The sequence below is a fragment of the Melampsora larici-populina genome, assembly GCF_000204055.1.
Source record: "Melampsora larici-populina 98AG31 unplaced genomic scaffold MELLAscaffold_25, whole genome shotgun sequence".
Classification (NCBI taxonomy): Eukaryota; Fungi; Basidiomycota; class Pucciniomycetes; order Pucciniales; family Melampsoraceae; genus Melampsora; species Melampsora laricis-populina.
This window is the reverse complement of record NW_006768789.1, coordinates 1,111,163-1,131,506: the sequence shown is the minus strand read 5'-3', so window position 1 is coordinate 1,131,506 and position 20,344 is coordinate 1,111,163. Positions and strand designations below refer to the sequence as shown.

Sequence of the window (20,344 nt, the reverse complement as noted above, 5' to 3'; positions counted from 1 at the left end):
ATGATGTTCGATTCTACAGTCATTCCAGATTAGCTTGGCCGATTGAACTTTTTGAAAATTATTTTTATGGTAATACAGGTGATTTTATAAGCATAAATATGCCTATATTCAATTGCGAGGTTGACCCACCCTGACCAACCGTGTCCGCATCATTCGATCTACTGTTGACCGAACGATCAAACCTGTCCTCACCGCCATTCTCTCATCTTCACACCCATCGATCCAGCTCAATCACATCTCCAATCACTCATCCTTTTGGATCTGGCTACACACTGTAAGTTTTGGATGTGTCCTCTTGGCTTTGAATCCAATCTCACGGTCTCTCTTTTGCTTTTCTCTCATCTTCAATCTGAACCTCAATTCTACCATCTTGTCTTCGATCGATCTCTTTGCTTTGATTGATAAGGGTAAGTCCTTTTTGTGTCAATAATCAGGTTGTTTAAGAGTACACAACACCCTCACAGACATCCACAAATACATTTGAACATGCACCGTTGTTTCTCTCCTTCTGATTATGATGAACTGAATATGTTTCCCTTCCGGCCTGCTCTGATTTCATATCTTGTACGTAGTCGTTAAAAAGATGTTTGGTAAACTTGAGCAAAAGAATGTGAAATGAAAATCCCGTTATCGCAATTGCATCTGATTCCTTGCTTGCTCTCAAACTTCAGTATGGAGTATGTATTGTTGGTGACTTGGTGTCGGAACTCTTTGAAGTTGGTTCCATACAGGACTCGGCTTCAGGGCTGTTGAAACTCTGCTCATCTGTGAACATCATCATTGCACTCAATCTCCTTTTCTTGTCCCATGGTATTGGTGTATTTGCAAAGTGATGAAAGAGCCACTGGGAGAGGTTATATTTCAAGGATTATATTGCAATGGAAAGTGTCACTGACAAAGTTGAGGGAAAAAAACGCTGACAAAGGGGATTCAATCACAATGCAGAGATTCAAAGATGAGGAAAACAAGTACAAATGCGAGGAAAAACTTGATCAAGAGACACAGGGCTCAAGGGTTGGATTCAAAGCTGAAAAGTTGGATCTGAAGCCTAAAGGAAGGATTCAACAAATAGAGGACAAGATCCAAGGAATATGTCGCAGAGTCAAAGCCTAGAAGTCAAGGAAAAGAGATCGATCGACAACGAGAGGGTTGAATCAAGGTTCGGATCAAAGCTGAGACGGTTCAAACAGAACCAAAAGAAAGATTGTGAGATTGATTTTAAAACCAAGAAAACGTTTTGGATACTCACAGTGTGTGTCCAGATCCAAAAGAATCAGTGATTGGAAATGCGATTGAGCTGGATCGATGGGTGTGAAGATGAGAGAATGGCGGTGAGGACAGCTACATATGTATGTATGATCATTCAAATTTCAAACAGGGGTGGGTTTAACACAAACTCCATATGTGCATATGCTTATAAATTCACCTGTATTACCGTAAAAATAATTTTTAAAAAGTTCAATTGGCCAAGCTAATCTGGAATGACTGTACAGTTGTTCAAGGCTAGTCTCAACCACAGCTTTATCCGCCCCGGCCCCGGGGTCGGCCCCGGTCCGAAAAGTTGGCTGTTGGAATCCCAATTTTATAGCCAGCTTTATTGTCAACATATGCGGGTAATGATCCTTGAAACACAAGGTTAAGCTCACAAGCCCTGGCCAGATCAACCATTCAAACGCCACCAAACTCACTCATCATTGAATCAATATGCCCATCAAGGGTGCTGCATCTCGTGCTCAAAAAAGGCGATGGAAACAACATAGAAAAGCTGCAGCCCTCCGCAAATTGGAAGCTCAACATTCAACACTCTCAGCCAAGTCCTCTAACACTCCCATTCTCATTGATTCCTCCTCTGAATCAGAGATTTACGATTCTCAAACCCAAGATCTTAACCCCCCAGCTCAGCCTTTTCAAACCCACATCATCATTGATGATAATTCAGAATTAGAAGTTCATGATTCTTCAACTCAAGATAATATGTTGCCACCATCTTCTTTCACAGACAATCCACCTCCTGTTTACTGGCTACCAATTGATCCAGATCATCAAGCCGAAGAAAATGAATTGGAACTGTCTGAAATGCACTTATACATTGATGCAAACATTGCCGACTCGTCAGATGATGAAGGATGTGATCAAGGTTTAATCAATAACACCCTCTACCCTGTCTTTACCAGAACCTGTACATCAAAACCACGACTTGGAAAACGACGAGACCGATCTGGAGCCATCCTCAAAGGCTATAAGAAGACACGTGTTCAAGCTGATTCTAAGAAGCTTAAACCTGCCATCATACCAAAGCAGACCAAGTTCAGCCGTAATCAGAAGGCCATCAAGGCAGTTGGAAAAAACACCTCGTTCATGTCCAACTGGCTGTGCCAACATCAACCCACCTTGACTTCTATCACCTCAAAATCCACATCTATCACCTCGACATCTGTAAATTCACAAGATTCTGATTGCCACGATTCTGATTCATCTGAAGATTCTGGTTCATCTGACAATTCTGATTCCTCTGACAAGTCTGATTCAAATTCATCATTGGATCCTGACCAATCCAAGCAATCTCACTCGACCAATACCTTTTCACCCAATCTAGCGGCAGCTCACAATCAGTGGATCGATGAATGCGTCACTCGCTATTGTAGTACAACCAAGTCTCTGTCGGGCCCTGAATGTGCTAAGAAAGCTGCTCAAGATAGTTTTGATGAATTGCAAGCTAGTATTTTAATTGTCTCAAAGAAGTACAAAGAAGAAGCTCGGAAGAACCCACTGTTTGAATATCCCTCTCAAATCTTGGATGATCTTCAAGAATACAACACCCAACGCCTTGAGCTTACTCTTAGCAACGCGAAGTCACCAGCAGTAAGTGCATCGTGGCTAACTGCTGCATCTTCTGTACGACGCGAAACTTCAGTTAAGAAAGTGAATGCACCAACTACTGGTGTTAGTCGAGCCAAGACAATACGCAAGCAAGCTGTAAACGTCTAAAGTACCAGGAGTTAATCTTCAGCTCAAGAGGTTTTGGATCTGCTCACCCCTCAATGATTGATGATAAACGAGTTTTTGATTCGCTTTATTCATGGGCAGTTGCAAAAAAACCAGGCGAGGTTAGTTTTCATTTGTGATTCATTTCCCTCCTCATTGTTCCTTTCCAAGCTAACATATGTACTCCTATCATTTCAATCAGCTAACACCATCAGGCCTGTGTGATCATGCAAATAATGTTATACTCCCTCAATACAAACCAAATACAAAAATATCATTAACTACCAGCTATCGCTGGCTTCATTGTCTGGGATTTCATGCTTGTGAATACAGCAAAGGTCTGTATTATGATGGCCACGAAAGACCTGATGTTGTAGAATATCGCACTCGGTACCTTGATGTGATGGCAGAGCTTCGAGTACGATCTACCAAATACGCTGGCAAAAATCTTGAACAATGCATTCCAGTGGATCCAGAACTTTTGAATGAACAAAAAAGAACCGTCTTTTGTTTTCACGATGAATCGACTGTACATGCCAATGAAAGACCAAAGTATGCTTGGCTTCCCAATAATACAAACGAGTTGCGAAAGAAAGGCCGAGGCCGACTCATCCACGACTCTGATTGGATCGTTGAGGACAGCAGCACCGGACGGCTCACAATCACCGCTCAGGACATCCAACAACTTCAATCCGAATATCGATGTGTCCCCGAATTCACTGACTCTGCAGTTGTGACGTATCCTGGATCCAATGGAGACAAGTGGTGGGACTGCTCACAACTCATTGAGCAAGTCAAGACACGGGCTATCCCAATTTTCAATTATCTTTTTCCCAATGCTCAGGGAGTTTTTGTCTTTGATTGTTCATCAGCTCACGAATCATATGGACCTCAGGCACTCCGTGTATCCAACATGAACTTCCTTCCGGGCGGCAAGAAACAACCTTTACGGGATACTTTTATACCCGTGGATGATTCAAGGATTCCACTCGAGCTTCGAGGTCGGCCTCAGTCATTACTTTACCCTGAAGATCATCCAACGAAAACACTTGCTGGTAAAACTAAGGGTGTCCGATGTGTTCTCCAGGAACGAGGCCTATGGGAACCATATGTAACAAAAGCTAAAGCGGCAGGCAAAAGCCCTGTCTTCCGCTGTTCTTCTTGTCAGTTATCCGAAACAAAGCGCGATCAGGCTTCTCGTGAGGCTCGACTCCAACGTGAAAAGGAAGCACAAGAGGCCTTCGATCGGAATGAAGAATTTGTTGATCAGACCTCCAAAGATACCAATGATCCGATGTGCTGTGCAGCCAAGATCTTAAGCTTACAATCCGACTTCGCTAATGAGAAGCCCTTGCTTCAAAAAGTAATTGAAGATGCTGGTCATATCTGTGTCTTTCTCCCAAAGTTTCATTGTGAACTTAATCCAATAGAACTCTATTGGGCATTTATCAAACACTGTAAGTTCCATTTCATTCAGTATGTTTTAAAACGACTTGAATTGCCCCCTTTTAACCAAACTCTTTTATCGTTTTTTTTTCAAATTCAAAATATCTTTCAATCTTCTACTGATCATCTCTCGACTTCAAGATTATCGAAAATACAGCATAAATTGCAAGTCTTTCAGTGATTGTAAGGCTCTGTTTGAGAAAGTACGCAAGCTTTGTCCGGTCTCGACCATTCGAAAGTACTTCCGTAAGATCGACCGTCAAATGCATATCTATCGGTAAGGTCAGACTTTCATTCTCACAACTTTGTACCAATACTGACATGCAAATCCTGCTAAAGACAAGGCTTCACCGGTGCCCAAGCAGAACAAATGGCAAAGGAAAAGATGTATCGCTCGCATCGAACCATTTCCCGCCAGGCCGGAGTGAAAATTGATGGTCTACTTAACCCTCAGGATTTGTTTCCGCTTGTTTGATCATATTTCTTTTGTAAACATTCCACTTAAGATGCTCATCATCTCTTTATCAATATGAGTTCAGCAAAAAAGCGTGATTGCTGAGTGCTGCTGTGCTTATAGGGGGGCCTAATTAAGTCACTGTAGGCCCATAGGTACTTAACCAAGTACTTAACTATGTGGTTAAGTACCTAACTAGGTGTACTTAGGGTCTTAAGTACCCCAGGTCCGAAAAGTGAGGTGTCAAAAAAAAACAAAAAAAAACCACCCACCCAATCAACTTAGCAAGTCATTATTAGCTCAAGGAACCTTCCAACCCACCATAAATGACTTATTACATGTCATTTATTAGTAGGGGTGAAAGTAGTTATCATGTGTAATTAAATTTCACTTTTGCAGAGCAGCTTTGGTTGAGACTAGCCTTGAACAACTGTAGGTGCAAAAACCCACAGGTATATAAGGAAAACTAATAGTATAAGTGAGAGAGTTAAAGTATAAAAATCAAATACATATGACACGAACATGAATTGTAACAAGTGAGCAAATCAAATAGTGAGAAAGAGACAACAACATTTCAAACATAAATCAAATAAAACATATTGAAACAACATATTAAACGCTCTCCTGACCTTTCACATTTCACTCTTCAACAAACATCTTATATAATCAAAATCACAAAACAATTCTTTGATTCTGAACCTACACATGTTGCTACTCCCTATATCGCCGGTTTTGGTTCTCTGGTTCCCGCTTCGGACATATCAACTTCAAATCCTCAATACAATTCAATAATTGGTGCTCTTCTGTGGCTAGCACAATGCACAAGGCCAGATATCTCTTTTGCCATAAATAGACTTTCTCAGTTTCTAAAACAAAACGACAAATTGCATTGGAAGGCTGCTCTCAGGGTTCTAGCTTATGTCTATCACACAAGATCATTAGGCCTTACTTTGGGTGGAAATGACAACATTCTCTATGGCTTTACTGATTCAGATTGGGCTGAAAACCTCTACGACTGATCTTCTACTTCTGGTTACCTGTTCAGACTGGCAGATGGTTTGATTTCGTGGAAGTCTAGGAAGCAGCGTACCACGAATTTGTCCAGCACGGAAGCAGAGTACATGGCTTTAGGTGATGCGGGACAAGAAGCAATGTGGTTAAGACAATTACTTCAAGAAATCAAATTTATTGACTCTTCACCAACAGTTATTCATTACGATAATACTGGATCAGCAGCTCTTTCAAATAATCCTGTTCATCATTCGAGAACCAAGCACATGAATTTGAGGTACCATTTCATTCGATCCCTAGTCAAGAACAAGAATGTTTCCCTCAAGCATGTCAACACAACAAACCAATTAGCCGACTTCTTGACTAAGGCGCTTCCTAGACCTACTTTTGAAATGATCAGGAATCAGTTGGGGTTTCAGCATATTGCTGCAAAGCAAAAGTAAGTTCTCACCTTTGTATGGCACCGGGGTCTTGCTACCAATTTTTGTCAAAACAACTCCACGGCCATTATATGAGCACAAGTTTTTGTTTGCTATGTTTCTATTTCTTAGGCATTTTGACGTATTTTTGGATTTTCTTTTTCTTTTGTTTCATGACTTTTTGCAGCAAGGGGGGGTGTTGGATTTTTCATTTTGTTTTTCTTGTTTGCTATCAAAAGTCATATGCATTTTATCTAAACACATTTATTCCAAAAGCATTTTTATATATTTCATTTCTTCATTACTACATTACATCATACTTCTGCATTCGTATTATGACACCATCATATTCATGACATCATTTCATTTTTGTTTTCTGTTTGCTTTATAACCTGAACATGTTACAGTCTTTTGAGTTCTTTCCTTTCTTTCTTATCTGACTGTATCCATTACAATCTTACTATAAGATTTTGTCAGAGTTTTTCTTTTCCTTCTATCTTATACTAAGATTGTTTTTGTTTGGCTTCAGGTAATAAAAGCTTTTTGATCTGACTGTATCCATTACAATCTTACTATAAGATTTTGTCAGAGTTTTTCTTTTCCTTCTATCTTATACTAAGATTGTTTTTGTTTGGCTTCAGTCCAAAAAGACCTGTACAAGATCGACTGGTCCGAGGAGAAAATGGATTTATGAGAGGATCTAAGAAAGGTCATTGATCGTGCCAGCGGTGTTGGTCACTAACAGTGTTGGAAATTCATGGCACATCGAATGATGGACATCTTGATCACTTGACAAGCATCATACAAATGTCTCTTTTTGATTTCTTTGATAGAAAAATTTGTATATATAAATGTAAAAAGCATGAGTTGAGACAATAAAGAATATTCATCAGTTTCAGTAGCCATCTCTTGACAAAGTACAACTGGTCTTCCAATAATTGATATCAACAAGTCATGATCATTGGAAATCATAAAGTAATAACAAAAGAATGAGTTTTTGAAAATGATTATTCTTCTAAACTCCGAAGTAAAAATCGAACAAAAAACCTTGCAATCTCTCTCAAAAACCTGGAAAGGAATGTACTTGATAAAAAAGTCACTATCTTGGTGGAATAGAGCAAAAGTGTTTCCAAAGAAATTCTTGATAAAGTGAGACTACGACATCTTTTTCTTTTCATCAAAAGTTTTCTCTAACAAGCAAATGTCAATGAGCTTTCTCTAATTCTTAATCTACATGATCTATTAGTGACCCATTCAATCACAACCCATTCTAAAATCGCTCCACGACTCATCATACCTAACCAAAAAAAAAGATTTAAACAAGATCAGTCTTTTTTCCTCTATACCTTTCAACATTTCACTTTGAAAAAGAAGATCTACTAACCTTCTTCACCAACATTAAATGGAAAGACTTTAAATGGTTTAAACCCATTACTTTCATTCCCATTCCCACTTCCATTCCCAATACCACTACCACTACTACTACCGATTGAACTATTTCCAAACATTCCATTCCCATTCCCATTCAAAATCACACTAGGTAAAAAATAACTTAAGATCCCACTTCCCACTTTCCAAACTTCAACCCTACCTTCTTCTAATCCACAAGTAACTAATCGATGACCATCAGGTGAAAAACTAGTAGCGATCACCGGTTTCTTAAACGATTCTAAAACTTCTAATCTACGTCCAGTCTTTAAATCATAGAGTATACAAGCTCCTTCTTCTGTACCTACTACTAATCTTTGGGTTTCATGATGAAAGGAAATAGATGGATAAGTTTTCACTAATTCGTGTAAGATTATCGTGGCGACTGATTGAGTTTGTTGTCTCATTTCGTTTTGGTAAGTTGGATCTAATGATTTCACTACTGCTTCTACTAATCTAGGTAAAGATGTATATAATACTAATGGTTTCTGATCAATCATACAAAAGTGAAAACAAACTTAATCTCAATCTACTGTGTGGTTTCTGTTAAATGAAATGAGATGGTGAAATGAGATGGTCACTTACTTTTCTTAACATAAAGATCACCAATTTCATAGTAGCAATCCTATCTTCGGGATCATCACTAGTAACTAAATCATACGACAAAGTAGTAATAAACAATGGAGGATTGATGATCCCCACATTCAAACAAGCTAATCTACCTAACCTTTCTAATTCGCCTTTCCTGGTTGCTAATCCAAACAAGATCCTAACCAATTCAATCGCATCAATATAATGTTGTATAATCTCAAATGATTTACTATTACATAATTCTAAACTTATGATCTGGGTTGATAACAGTTTAGATGAGTTAGTTAGGTTTTCAAAAATCGAAATCGATAATCTTTTTAATGTTTTAGTTGAAATTAATTTATAATGATCTCCTATAATCAATCCGATCAATAACATCGATCGACCTGAAACCTCTTCATTAATTTCTTCTTCTATTCCTTCTTCTAGACCTCCTTCTCCTCCATCAGTCTCATGATCTTCTTCTTCAATTCCTTCAATTTCACTTTGACTCGAATTGATCTTCTTAGAATCATACCTTTGAAAGATCCCTTTACCTTTCAACTTCCATCCATTACCTTCTTTCTTTTTTTCTTTCTTCAAACCTTTGGTTTCTTGATCTTGATCTTTGAAAGGTAAATACTTTTCCCATCTTTCTACAATTTCAATGATCCTTTGATTGCTTAAAAGCTTTAAACTACTCCAAAACAAATTTCGTATTGAAACTTTAATTTCAATGGATTCATTAAACCAATACTTCATCAAGGTACCGAAATCAAGAAACCTTCCACAAGTTTTAGTTAATTCTTCTATCACTTCTCCTGTAATTCTTTCAATACTAGGATCATCTAATAAAAGTCTCAAAGAAACCAATAATCTAATCACTTGTAAAGTTTGATCGATTCCTAATCCAATCTCTTCTCTTAAACCTTCAATTAATAATCGATTTTTGTTCTTAGTAGGATAAATTTTCAATCCATTCGAAACTAATTTATCTAATCTTTCATTTATCCCCCACGGCATTAATTCTTGGATGATTAATCTTGAGATCCACGAAGCTGATGGTCCATAAAGTGTAGTAGCCACTGCAACCAGTTTCTTCAAATCAACCGTCAACTTTCTTTGATCTAAACCTTCTTTATTCCTTAAGATCTGAATCGGAATCCATTCCTCCGGTGTCGGGTTCTGCGCCTCAAGCCGTGATGAATAAGACCTAACCAATTTCTCCTTCCAAACTTGATACTCAAATCCTTTTACCCCATCACAATACCTAACCAACACTTTCAATTCGGCATGAGTTTTATTAAACCAAACTTGATCAAAATATCCAAAACGTCGAAGATTTGGGATCCTAATCATCACTTTGATCAATCCTGAAGACTTTAATTCGAAAATGATTAAACTCCCATCACTAGTCTTAGCTATGAAGACTTCATTCTGAATCATCACAGCAAGACTTTCAATCGAAGTATCACTCAAGATACTCCAAGCCAGTTGAGTTCCATCTGTTTGCCATATTCCTATATCACCACCAGATGAGCCTACAATCGCCATACTTTGATCTTCTTCTACACAGATCGTCGTGATAGATCCTGCTAGTTGATTATTGGTTTCGTTTAAAAGGGAAAAACTCTTAGTATGGTTGTCGGAAGGAAACGATTGAGTAGTAAATCTTCCAGATGCATCACCAATCAATGCTAGTTCGTAATTATCATCAAACCAAGTTGCACATGTGATATTTTTGGATTGTGGTTCGATCGAGTCTGATAACGACGATGAATAAAGTATTGATGGGTCAGATTTGGGTTCAAGTTTCAAGATTTGTTGGCTACCATCTTGATCGTCTATGAAAGCCAAAAGCTTTGGTAAAACTTCGTGATCATCCTCTTGATCAGGATACGGTACAATCGAATTATAAGATCCTTTAAATTCGTGAATCAATTTTAACCTCCAGCTTTTGTTCTTAGTTTGATCTTCTTCTGATGTTGGTGATTGAAGTTGATAAACTTTCAAGGCTTTCTTAGTTAGGACTGAGATCAAGGAGGATCGGAGAAATTTGACTTCTACAATTTCTTCATCCTCGTTGCCATTGGAATGAGGTAGTGCATATCGAAGAAGTCGATTAAGATTTGACGAGAATAGTTGATAGACTGAAAAGGATTGATGAGTCCAGATGATCATATGAGAAGAATGAGAATGAACATCAAATTCGATTCCGATCCCGGTCGAGTTCTGGAAATCTAGTTTGATTTCACCAATCACATCAGATTGTCTGATCGAAAACTTTTGAGTAACGAATTGGAGTTTATGCTGAATGATTTGACCAGTTTCAGTGATCCCAATGATAGTAGAGTCATTTTTAAAAACTAATGAAAGGTAAGAAGAAGCTTGTTGATCGAGTTGAATGGTTTGAACAATCGATAAGGTTGGTGATCGTAAGATGATTAAAAGTGAATGATTAATTGAAAGACAAGAGAGAAATCTATCCTGAGTTCAAGTCCAAGTCAGTTAAAGAATTTCAAGTGAAATAGAGATCTTTTGGAGTAAAACGTACGTTAGTGAGAGGAGGTGAGAGTGGTGTTAAAGATTTAAAGTTGATTGAAGGGTTTGCTTCTGAGCTCAAGTCGATTGATTTGAGGATATGGCCATCTAATGTAGACAATTTGAACAATTTCCTAGAAAAGAATCCGATACAATCAGCACATGATATTGAAAGTTGAGTAAAAAGATTGATTACCCTTTGTGAGTCAAGATGATCAAAGCGTTTGAATCGGTAGATTGTTCCCAAGGTAGAACAGATTGATCCAAGATTTGAATATCAACAATGAAATCATTAGAATCATGTTTAAGATCAAGTGGAATTGAAATCAAATGATTCAATTGATCGATATTGAATTCTTCAAGTTTAGATTTCGATGTTGAGATTGGATTTGATGTAGAAGCGGGTAATGATGAATGACAAAGAGATTGAGATGATTCATTTGAATGTCGTGATAAAGCAGTCGAACCTTGCCAAATTGAATCAATAGATTGTTTTCGGTTGATTCTCGAGTGATTTGGTGTAGAAGGTGAAAGACTTGTACGAGGTGAAACTGGACTAGATTCGAATAAAGAAGAACCCGAAACCGAGACCGTAGCTGAAGCCTTTCTACCCGGATGATGATGATGATGGTGTGGATGATGATGATGAAGATGATGTTCTTGAAGAGTAGGTGTCAAAGTGATTCTAGATGAAGAACTTGATGGACGTCGTTGGGATTGCTGAGAAGAAGATGAGATGACTGATTGGTTGGTCGAAGCTGTTTCAATGGATTGTTTTGATTGTTGATGAGATTGGTTTGAGTTGAAATAGTAATGAATGAATGATGGATTTGAGTTGATAATCAATCTGATAGGTTTGAATTCAAAGATAAGTCGGTTTTGTTGTTGTTGTTGAGGATGTTGATGATGATGAGTTGACTGATAATTCAAATTGATTTGATGATAAATTGACGATGATGGTGATTGGTGTTTTAGAACGTTTTCTTGTTGATTTGGATGTGGATTGATTAATGTCATTTTGTTGTTTGTTTTGTTTGTTGATTGGAATTCTCCAGAAGTGAAGTGTGTTTGATTTGATAAACTATAAATGCTGAGCCTGCAATAGCCTACAAGAGTCGGTCCTAAATTGTATGCACAGATCCCCAATGAAGTTACATAAACCCCTGGCTGCCAAAATTCAAATACAAATGCTTCAGTTTATCATTCTCAACAAAACGAAGGTCTGACTCTTGGCTCACAAACACGCTATTATCTCTTCACTAAACTTTCGATGAAAAACCAAAAAATATCCACGTTTTACGGTGATTTCGTCAAGCAAGCAAGCTATGACTTGTCCCTTCGTGAGTACCACCGCCCAGACCACTTTGCAAAGGATGAACTCTGAATAGCTTTGAATGACGCACGACTGAAATTGATTTCCTTGAATCTGATCCTAGGTGTAGGCGCGTTCTCCAGAAAGTGATCGAGATGGTTTCGCGCTGGAAAGTCGGCAGAACTTGAACGGTATTCTGGATGTTTGATGTCAGATGATAAAGTATACTCATGAATCGTTGATTATGACTTTCAATAGACCAAAAGAGTACTTTCAAGGAGTCTGATCAAGGTAAACGAGGAACTATGATAGGAGGAAAGGAGACCGTCACTTTGGATATAAGCATATATCCTTATACCCCAATACCTTCTCTCCGCTCAAATTAATCTCAGCAAACATTTTTTGTAAACTTCTTTCCAAGTTCTATTCAAATCCAAATGGCTTCAACTCTCACTCAATCTGCACTCTTTGTAGCTGGTATAGTCTTAGGCGCAAGTACAGCCATAGTCTATAAAAATAAACAAACAGATTCATCATCAACATCATCATCATCAACAACAAATCCGAACTCAGATAGTTCAAATCAACCTATCTTTACTCGTCAATTTCATTCTGAATTCAAATCTCAAGCACCCAATCAAATCTTAAAGTTTGGAAACCCAGGTAAGCTACATTATTCAAAAAAACCAAAATGATATATGTCATAATAACTAATTGATTTTCCAACAAAAAAAAACATAATCTAGGTCCTATCAATGATTTCTTTTCTAGACAAGCTTATGCCATGGGATATGATCGTAGGATGAGAAACCCTTCTTGGACTGCCGAGCATTTAACTTCATCTAATATCCGGCCACCTAGATCTCCTGGTGGTGATCAACCTGATCGATCTCATTCGTTAGTTACAATCCATGTCTTTGGTTTGATCAATTGGTTCCTTTTTCCAAGTTGATTGATGATTATTTTATTGGTAGTAACTTTCATGAAGATCCAGCTTTACCACCTGAATTTAGAGCCAAACTTTCGGATTATTTTAGAAGTGGTTATGATCGTGGTCATATGGTGTGTTAATTTTGAATCTTCTTCACTCGATAGAATTCACTCACAAATGATTGGTTTTTTAATATAGGTTCCTGCAGCTGATGCCAAAATCAGTCAAGAAGCCATGAATGAAACATTTATCTTATCCAACATTGCACCACAAGTAGGTGAAGGTTTTAATCGAGATTGTAAGTCTTTCATTCCACTATAATCAAAACTTGTTCTGATTAGAATTTCGAATGATTTGATGACAATCTTTAGATTGGGCACATCTTGAAAACTTTGTTAGACAATTAACTACATCCTTTTCAGATGTATATGTATTTACCATTCCACTTTATTTACCAAAACAAGATCCGATCACTCAAAAACAAATAGTTTCATACGAAGTCATCGGTCTGTAATCAATGAAACCTATCTCATTTAAAACTTGGAACCTAAAATCTAATTCCTCGTTTCTTTGAGAAAATATAGGTAATCCACCTAATGTAGCAGTTCCGACTCATTTTGCTAAAATCGTTTATGGAGTCAACGGTCATCAAGGTTCATTAGGTTCATTTGTTTTACCAAACACGAAGATCTCAAATCAAATCCCATTAAGATCATTCGAAACACCAGTCGATTCAGTTGAAAAAGCTTCAGGACTTAAATTATTTCCTGATCAAATCAAATCAAACTCTAGTAAGCTTTGTGAAACGGTGAAGTGTGAGATGGTCATTAGAAATTGTTGAGTTGAACTTCTTTTTTGAGATTTGGTTTTGTGGATTTGAAAAGCTTTGGTGACTGATTCCTTTTGATTCTATGGAATTTTAGTTGATCAAGCAAGGAAACAGGTCACTGGTAATAAGAATATCGGTCCATGAGTGATAGATCTCCTGGATTATAATACTTTGAAGTCAGATCTCCATTGGAATCCTTTTCTAGAATCTTTAGTTGTCATTATACCCAGTCAGTTCAGTTAGAAGAAATCTTATAATGTAATCACACATTTATGATTAGATCAGGTTTTTGTCTTACACCCAGGAGATCACTGTACAATCTTGGAAGCATGATTGATTAGATGATGTTTGAGTATATCTTTGTTGTGAAATCAGACAATCTTTAAGTCTTGTTGAACACAAGAGACTCGAGAGTATGGCATACAGATCATCAATAAGACTTTCAATGCTTGTGAAAGACTGTTAAGTTTGTTTTTGGGAGGGATCACACAGAAATGACAGATGCGGGCGAGTTACACCCCCTGTCACCTGTGAACGTTCTGCGGTTCAGCTGAGAGACATGTCACATGAGTGCGAGTCTACTTAACAGGTCTGTGTGTAGCATGTCAAGGAAGATGACAGGCCAAATGGTTTGCAAATTTTGAAATTTTGATCATTAACTGTCACCGTATCGACTTTTTCAATACGACCACATCAAATTCTCTCGAAGGGATATCAGAAACTCGAAAAGAAGTTTCTGAAGATGGCTATCACAAAACAAGTAGAAGGTATTTACTTCTCAATCTATCTTACCAATCATACTTCATCCTAACTAATCCTAACTCTTATATTGGATTTTTTTTTAAAAAGATATCACCACGACTAATATAAATGAAGAAATCAATCTTGAAAGAAAATCAAAAAAACAACAACATCGTAAAGATAAACCATGGGATACAGATGATATAGATCATTGGAAAATCGAACCATTCGAAATGGATCCTATTAAATTTAAACCGTTTACAGAAGAAAGTAGTTTTGCTACTCTGTTTCCAAAGTATCGTGAAGTTTATTTAAGAGAGATTTGGAGTCATTTAACTAAAGTTTTAGAAACTCATGTGAGTGTTAAACTTGAGAAACGTTTTGATTTGATTTTTCTTAGAATCCTTGATTATTGGATTTACTAAACTTTCTTGATCTTTTTGGTTTTTCCTTAGGGTGTAGCTTGTGTTTTGGATTTAGTTGAAGGTTCTATGACCGTTAAAACTACTAGGAAAACGTGTGATCCATTTATCATTCTCAAAGCTCGAGATTTAATCAAACTCTTAGCACGAAGTGTACCAATCACACAGGTAATTTTCCCAACCATTTAAATTTTATAATTTGATAGGTTCTGAACAAAGTCATTTACTATTCACACAGGCAGTTAAGATCCTAGAAGATGGTGTGGCTTGCGATGTAGTCAAGATAGGTAATATCATTCGTAATAAGGAACGATTTGTAAAGAGACGGCAAAGGATTTTAGGTCCTTCTGGTAGTACACTCAAGGTGATTGATCATAAATATTTATTGGATTCTATCGGCTAGTTTGTTGATGAATCATCATCGAAGACTAACTTGATCGTCATTTTCTCGCTTTCGCATACTTGGTTTGATGAATAAGGCTATTGAATTATTGACCGGTTGTTATATCTTGGTACAAGGTACGACAGTCTCAGTGATGGGACCTTACCGAGGTTTGAAGACCGTTCGAAGGATCGTCATTGATTGTATGAAAAACATTCATCCTGTTTACCATATCAAGGTAACAAAACTCAATCACTTCCTCATTCATTTCTTCATACCTTAACTTACGATTGAGTTTCTTTTTTTTAGGAATTAATGATTAAAAGAGAATTAGCAAAAGATCCGAAACTGGTTAATGAGAATTGGGATCGGTTTTTACCTAATTTTAGTCAACGTAAAAAAGCTAAACAAAAAACCACAGCTGAACATCAAGCCATTGAAGAATCATCTCATTCTAATTCTAATCCGAATCCTCAAGCTTCTTCTAGTAAATCTACTGTTCTTCAAACTTCCCAATCTGATGCATTTAATGAAAGCATTGCACAACAAAAACAAAAACCCAAGAAAATCGAAAAGAAAAAGTATACACCTTTCCCACCACCTCAATTACCAAGTAAAGTAAGTGAAAAAAGAAACAATCCTCAAATCTCTTTAAAAAAACCCTATATACCAGTCCAAGGAATCTGATATTTTCTTTGTTTTTTTAATAATAATAATAGATTGATCAACAATTAGAATCAGGAGAATATTTTTTAAAATCAAGAGAAAAGAAGACGATTTTAGAAACCAAACGTAAAGAAGGACAAGAAGCGATCAGTAACTTACGTAAGCTTAATAAACAAACTGTCTTTAATCCACCGATGGAAAAAGAAGAAGTTAGGGTCAATCAAGTTGCACAGAAGATTGAAGAGAATCAAGTTAAGAAACGTAAAGCGATGGAAGAAAAAGAAAAAGAAAAGCAAAGTGGAGGGTCTAAGAAACGGATGGTCATGGATGAAGGTAGAAGGGCAAGGATGGAGTGATTCATGGGGTTTGATTGAACATAGAAATGATACGTATATCTGCTTTTGTGGTTGTTCGTTTGGGTTATTTCAAACTATATGCCATTTATTATGTTTTTGACTCACTCTTGCTAAGATGTAGTGGGACTCAACGGTACTTTGAATTGTAAGACATCTTAGTTGTAAATGAGAGAAACTAGCGAGAAGGGTTGCATAGATGAATAGGAGTGAGGCATGATGATTTGTTTGATGATCGAAAGATGAGATGAGAGTGTAGGAGTAGTATGAACGATGAGAATGAAGAATGACGTCATTAACCAAGTACATCCTTCTCATGGTCGATTGATAAAACAAATCAAATCAACTGAGAAACTACCCACAATAGTCCCTGAGTATATCAGTCTGAGTATATATCAGTGTGATTGATTCCGAAAACTAAAATCAAAACTATACAAAACCAAAATGACATCTTTAACTAATCTCAATGTAAGTCAACTCTGTATGACCCTTTTCTTCTTCACAATTCTACCACACCACTATGTATCTCACTCAATCACTAAACTTCTCAATCGATTTGCCAATCAAAACAGTCCGGAACAATCACAGTCCTCATAGGATCCTTCATCCATTCGATCTCACCAGAAGACCTAGAAATCATCAAAACCGGTTTAATTGTTTTTCATTCAAATGGAAAGATCATTGGAATCGAAAAAGAAAACTTAACAAATCAAGAATGCAATCGAAAAAGTGATCTGATTCAACGTTTATTGAAAAAGAAATGGATTCAAAAAGAAGATGTTGATCGGTTGAGATTCATTAGATTGAGAAATGGAGAGTTTCTTTTACCTGGTTTTATTGATACTCATACTCGTGAGTTCTTGTTTTTTTTGTTTCTTAATTTTTATGGGGGTTGGGAAGGTTTGCTTGGATGCTTAATGAGATCTATTTGAGGTTTTTAGATGCTGTACAGTATACGAATATAGGAGTTGGACAACAATACGAATGTGAGTATCCAATACCAAAACCTTTCATACCCAATCAAACCCTCAAAACTCATTGATTTCTAACTTAAAAATTTGTTTGATGACGGTTTAGTACTTGATTGGCTTAAGAATGTAACCTTTTTAGAAGAAACAAAGTATTCATCTGATGGTTATTCACAAAGGATATTTGAAAAAGTGGTGAAAAGATTATTGAATTCAGGTACCACTACTTGTTGTTATTTTAGTTCGATACATCTTTCGGCTTCTAAAGTTTTAAGTCAAGTTTGTTTTAATGCTGGTCAACGTGCATTTATTGGAAAATGTAATGTGAGTTGGAAAGAAAAACAAAAAACAATTGGGATTTTTTTGCTTAATTTGATATTTTGTTTTTGGTTGTAGATGGATCGGAATGAAACATTTGAAAGTTATAAGGAAAATTCGGTGGAGGAATCTATTAAAGATACTATTGAACTTATTGACTATATTCGACAACACTGCGTTCCTGAGCTTGAAAAAGCTCATAGGACCTCAATACCTGATCATCCGCTCAAAGATGGGTCGTTGGCCAATTCAAAATGTGTAGAGACATCACTTTCCAAGAAGGAAGGTTATTCAACAGCTCTAGTTCAACCGATCCTAACGCCTCGATTTGCAATCTCATGTACCGACGAACTCTTACGTCAACTAGGCCAACTACTCCAATCAGATCCAAGCTTACGATTACAAACCCATTTAAGTGAATCGAAATCAGAAATCTCATTTACCAAATCATTATTCCCCAACATAGGAACATATACCGAAATATATGATGAATTCAAGTTACTTACATCACGTACGATTTTAGCTCATTGTATACATTTAGAACAGAGTGAAATTGATTTGATTAAGAAACGAGAATGTGGATTAAGTCATTGTCCAAGTTCGAATTTTAATTTAAAATCTGGGATTTGTAAAGTCAAAAGATTATTGCAAGATGGAATTGAAAAGATTGGATTAGGTACAGATGTTTCGGGTGGTCATGGGATTGGAATCTTGAGTTGTATAAGAGATGGAATGATTGCTACTAAAGCTTTAGGTTTTAATGATCATGATACTCCTTTGAAAGAAACGCACGAGATTCAAAACAGTTTACTTTCGATTAAGAATTTGTTTTATTTAGCTACTTTAGGTGGTGCAAAGGTTTGTAATCTTGAAGAACGAATCGGTAACTTTATAGTGGGTAAAGAGTTTGATGGGATTATTGTTCAAACTGGAGTTTCTTTTGATCCGATTGAAAAGCTTGAAGATGATGAATTGATTCGATTTGGATTTGAAGAATATCAGGATGGATGTAATCCGAATTTTTTTATTGATGAATTTCAAAAAGAAATTCAATTGAATGATTTATTTGAAAAATTCTTGTTTACGGTTTGTAACTTTTTTTATTTGGGTTTTTTTTGATTTGAGTGATTTAATGATACTGATTCTTTTTTTGTGGTTTGGGTGGTTTGTTTGGTAAACTTTTTTAGGGTGATGATCGGAATATTGCTAGTGTATTTGTTAAAGGGAAAGTAGTGGGTGGTGCAAGAAAAAGTTTGTTTTAAGAATCATTTTTTCTCTTGGTTGTCCTAGAGGTTTTTTTTCTTTGATTTCTTAGTCCTCATTCTTTCTTGTTTTCTCTTCTCTCTTTTTAAAAGTGAAGATTTGAACTTGAGAATGATTGTAAGATGATCATGGATTGATTTTTCTTTTCTTTTATTATTGATTTGTAAAATTTCTTTATAATTTGATTAATAATTACTTGAATCTTTTTTGAACAGACATCTCTATATCATCTTTTTCTTGAGTGTGTTGTATACCATTGTAAGTAAAACAAATTGGGACCAATAGTGTAAGAATTGCTATAGATTCTCTATGAGATCTTACCAAGAACTTCCTACAGCAACATAAAAGGTTGTACTTTGGTACTTTTGCATCAATCTTGTGCACCTATGAGACAGCGGAGTAGCTGATAGATATTGTGATTGCGTGGTCCAGCTACAGTTGCGGTTTGCCCTGTTAGAAGGTCCGCACCGTTGGAAGTACTCTCCTCAATTGAACGGAAAAAAGAGGACGAAAAGTAAAATGTCATCTAATTTGAAGACTTGTATTTAGATGTCTGAAATGGGGGCAAGATACGACTTTGGCGTAGCTCCAGTGGCGGGAGTTTACTTTCCACAAGATAAAAACGCTTTCTCGGGGGTATGATACTTTAGCTACGCACAGTGAATATTTTCAAATCTTCTTATTCCCAAAGATACTTGTAGATAGGGTATTTGTTTCAGTGGGTTGATGATCTTTTGCAACGATTGACATCAGATCTTGTCACACAAAGATATTTCTCTCAAATCTCAGAGCGAGTCTAATTTACATCAAGGTTCACTGAGGCTCTCATCATTTTAGAAACCGGGTCAATTGGGCACGTTTTAGGAGTTTAGTAACAAACAATAACGAGTTATCAATAAAGCAGACCCAAAATGAATAACAAAAAACCAATACATGTATATTTTTTTCACAAACGATTGACAGTTGAGAGAAGATGAAAACTGTTTTACAAAAAATAATAAAGACAAGGAGTGTACGTGAAGAAGTTGATAAGGCAGTTTGAACAAGATATTCATCTAGAGAGAAATTGATTACAATTTTTATCATCCTGGTGCATTCCTTCACCACCAGGACCTACGGCGTAGTCATCTTGCTCTTCCTTAAGTGAACGAACAAAGACGGAAGGATCCGCTAATTCTCATGTCCAAAGATCATAGACATGGAGGAATAGAGAAAATGAGAGGATGTGAAATAGTCAAGATCAAACTATACATGATGAAGAAATGGAAAGAAATCAGTAAGCAACTCATAAGAATGAAAGGAAAG

At 36.7% G+C, this 20,344-nt stretch overlaps 4 protein-coding genes across 4 annotated transcripts; 3 read left to right on the top strand and 1 right to left on the bottom strand.

Moving 5' to 3' along the window:
* Window positions 1-7,416: 7,416 nt before the first annotated feature.
* MELLADRAFT_72228 (uncharacterized protein) lies at window positions 7,417-8,723 on the bottom strand (the record flags this gene model as incomplete). The annotated part of the gene is made up of 3 exons (XM_007411483.1): window positions 7,417-7,612; window positions 7,700-8,231; window positions 8,329-8,723. 3 exons carry the CDS (start codon window positions 8,710-8,712, stop codon window positions 7,506-7,508), a joined length of 1,023 nt encoding a protein of 340 aa, XP_007411545.1.
* Window positions 8,724-12,081: 3,358 nt separating this feature from the next.
* MELLADRAFT_78192 (uncharacterized protein) lies at window positions 12,082-14,319 on the top strand (the record flags this gene model as incomplete). The annotated part of the gene is made up of 8 exons (XM_007411489.1): window positions 12,082-12,194; window positions 12,291-12,829; window positions 12,913-13,063; window positions 13,141-13,228; window positions 13,296-13,395; window positions 13,469-13,603; window positions 13,682-13,933; window positions 14,021-14,319. 7 exons carry the CDS (start codon window positions 12,604-12,606, stop codon window positions 14,068-14,070), a joined length of 1,002 nt encoding a protein of 333 aa, XP_007411551.1.
* A 323-nt stretch (window positions 14,320-14,642) lies between these two features.
* On the top strand, window positions 14,643-16,493 carry MELLADRAFT_48934 (uncharacterized protein; the record flags this gene model as incomplete). The annotated part of the gene is made up of 7 exons (XM_007411490.1): window positions 14,643-14,693; window positions 14,776-15,023; window positions 15,123-15,257; window positions 15,328-15,453; window positions 15,569-15,709; window positions 15,781-16,089; window positions 16,191-16,493. The coding sequence occupies 7 exons, from the start codon at window positions 14,669-14,671 to the stop codon at window positions 16,491-16,493; spliced, it is 1,287 nt and encodes a 428-aa protein (XP_007411552.1).
* A 441-nt stretch (window positions 16,494-16,934) lies between these two features.
* On the top strand, window positions 16,935-19,038 carry MELLADRAFT_88292 (uncharacterized protein; the record flags this gene model as incomplete). The annotated part of the gene is made up of 6 exons (XM_007411491.1): window positions 16,935-16,958; window positions 17,063-17,342; window positions 17,432-17,476; window positions 17,568-17,782; window positions 17,855-18,862; window positions 18,964-19,038. 6 exons carry the CDS (start codon window positions 16,935-16,937, stop codon window positions 19,036-19,038), a joined length of 1,647 nt encoding a protein of 548 aa, XP_007411553.1.
* Window positions 19,039-20,344: the final 1,306 nt, after the last annotated feature.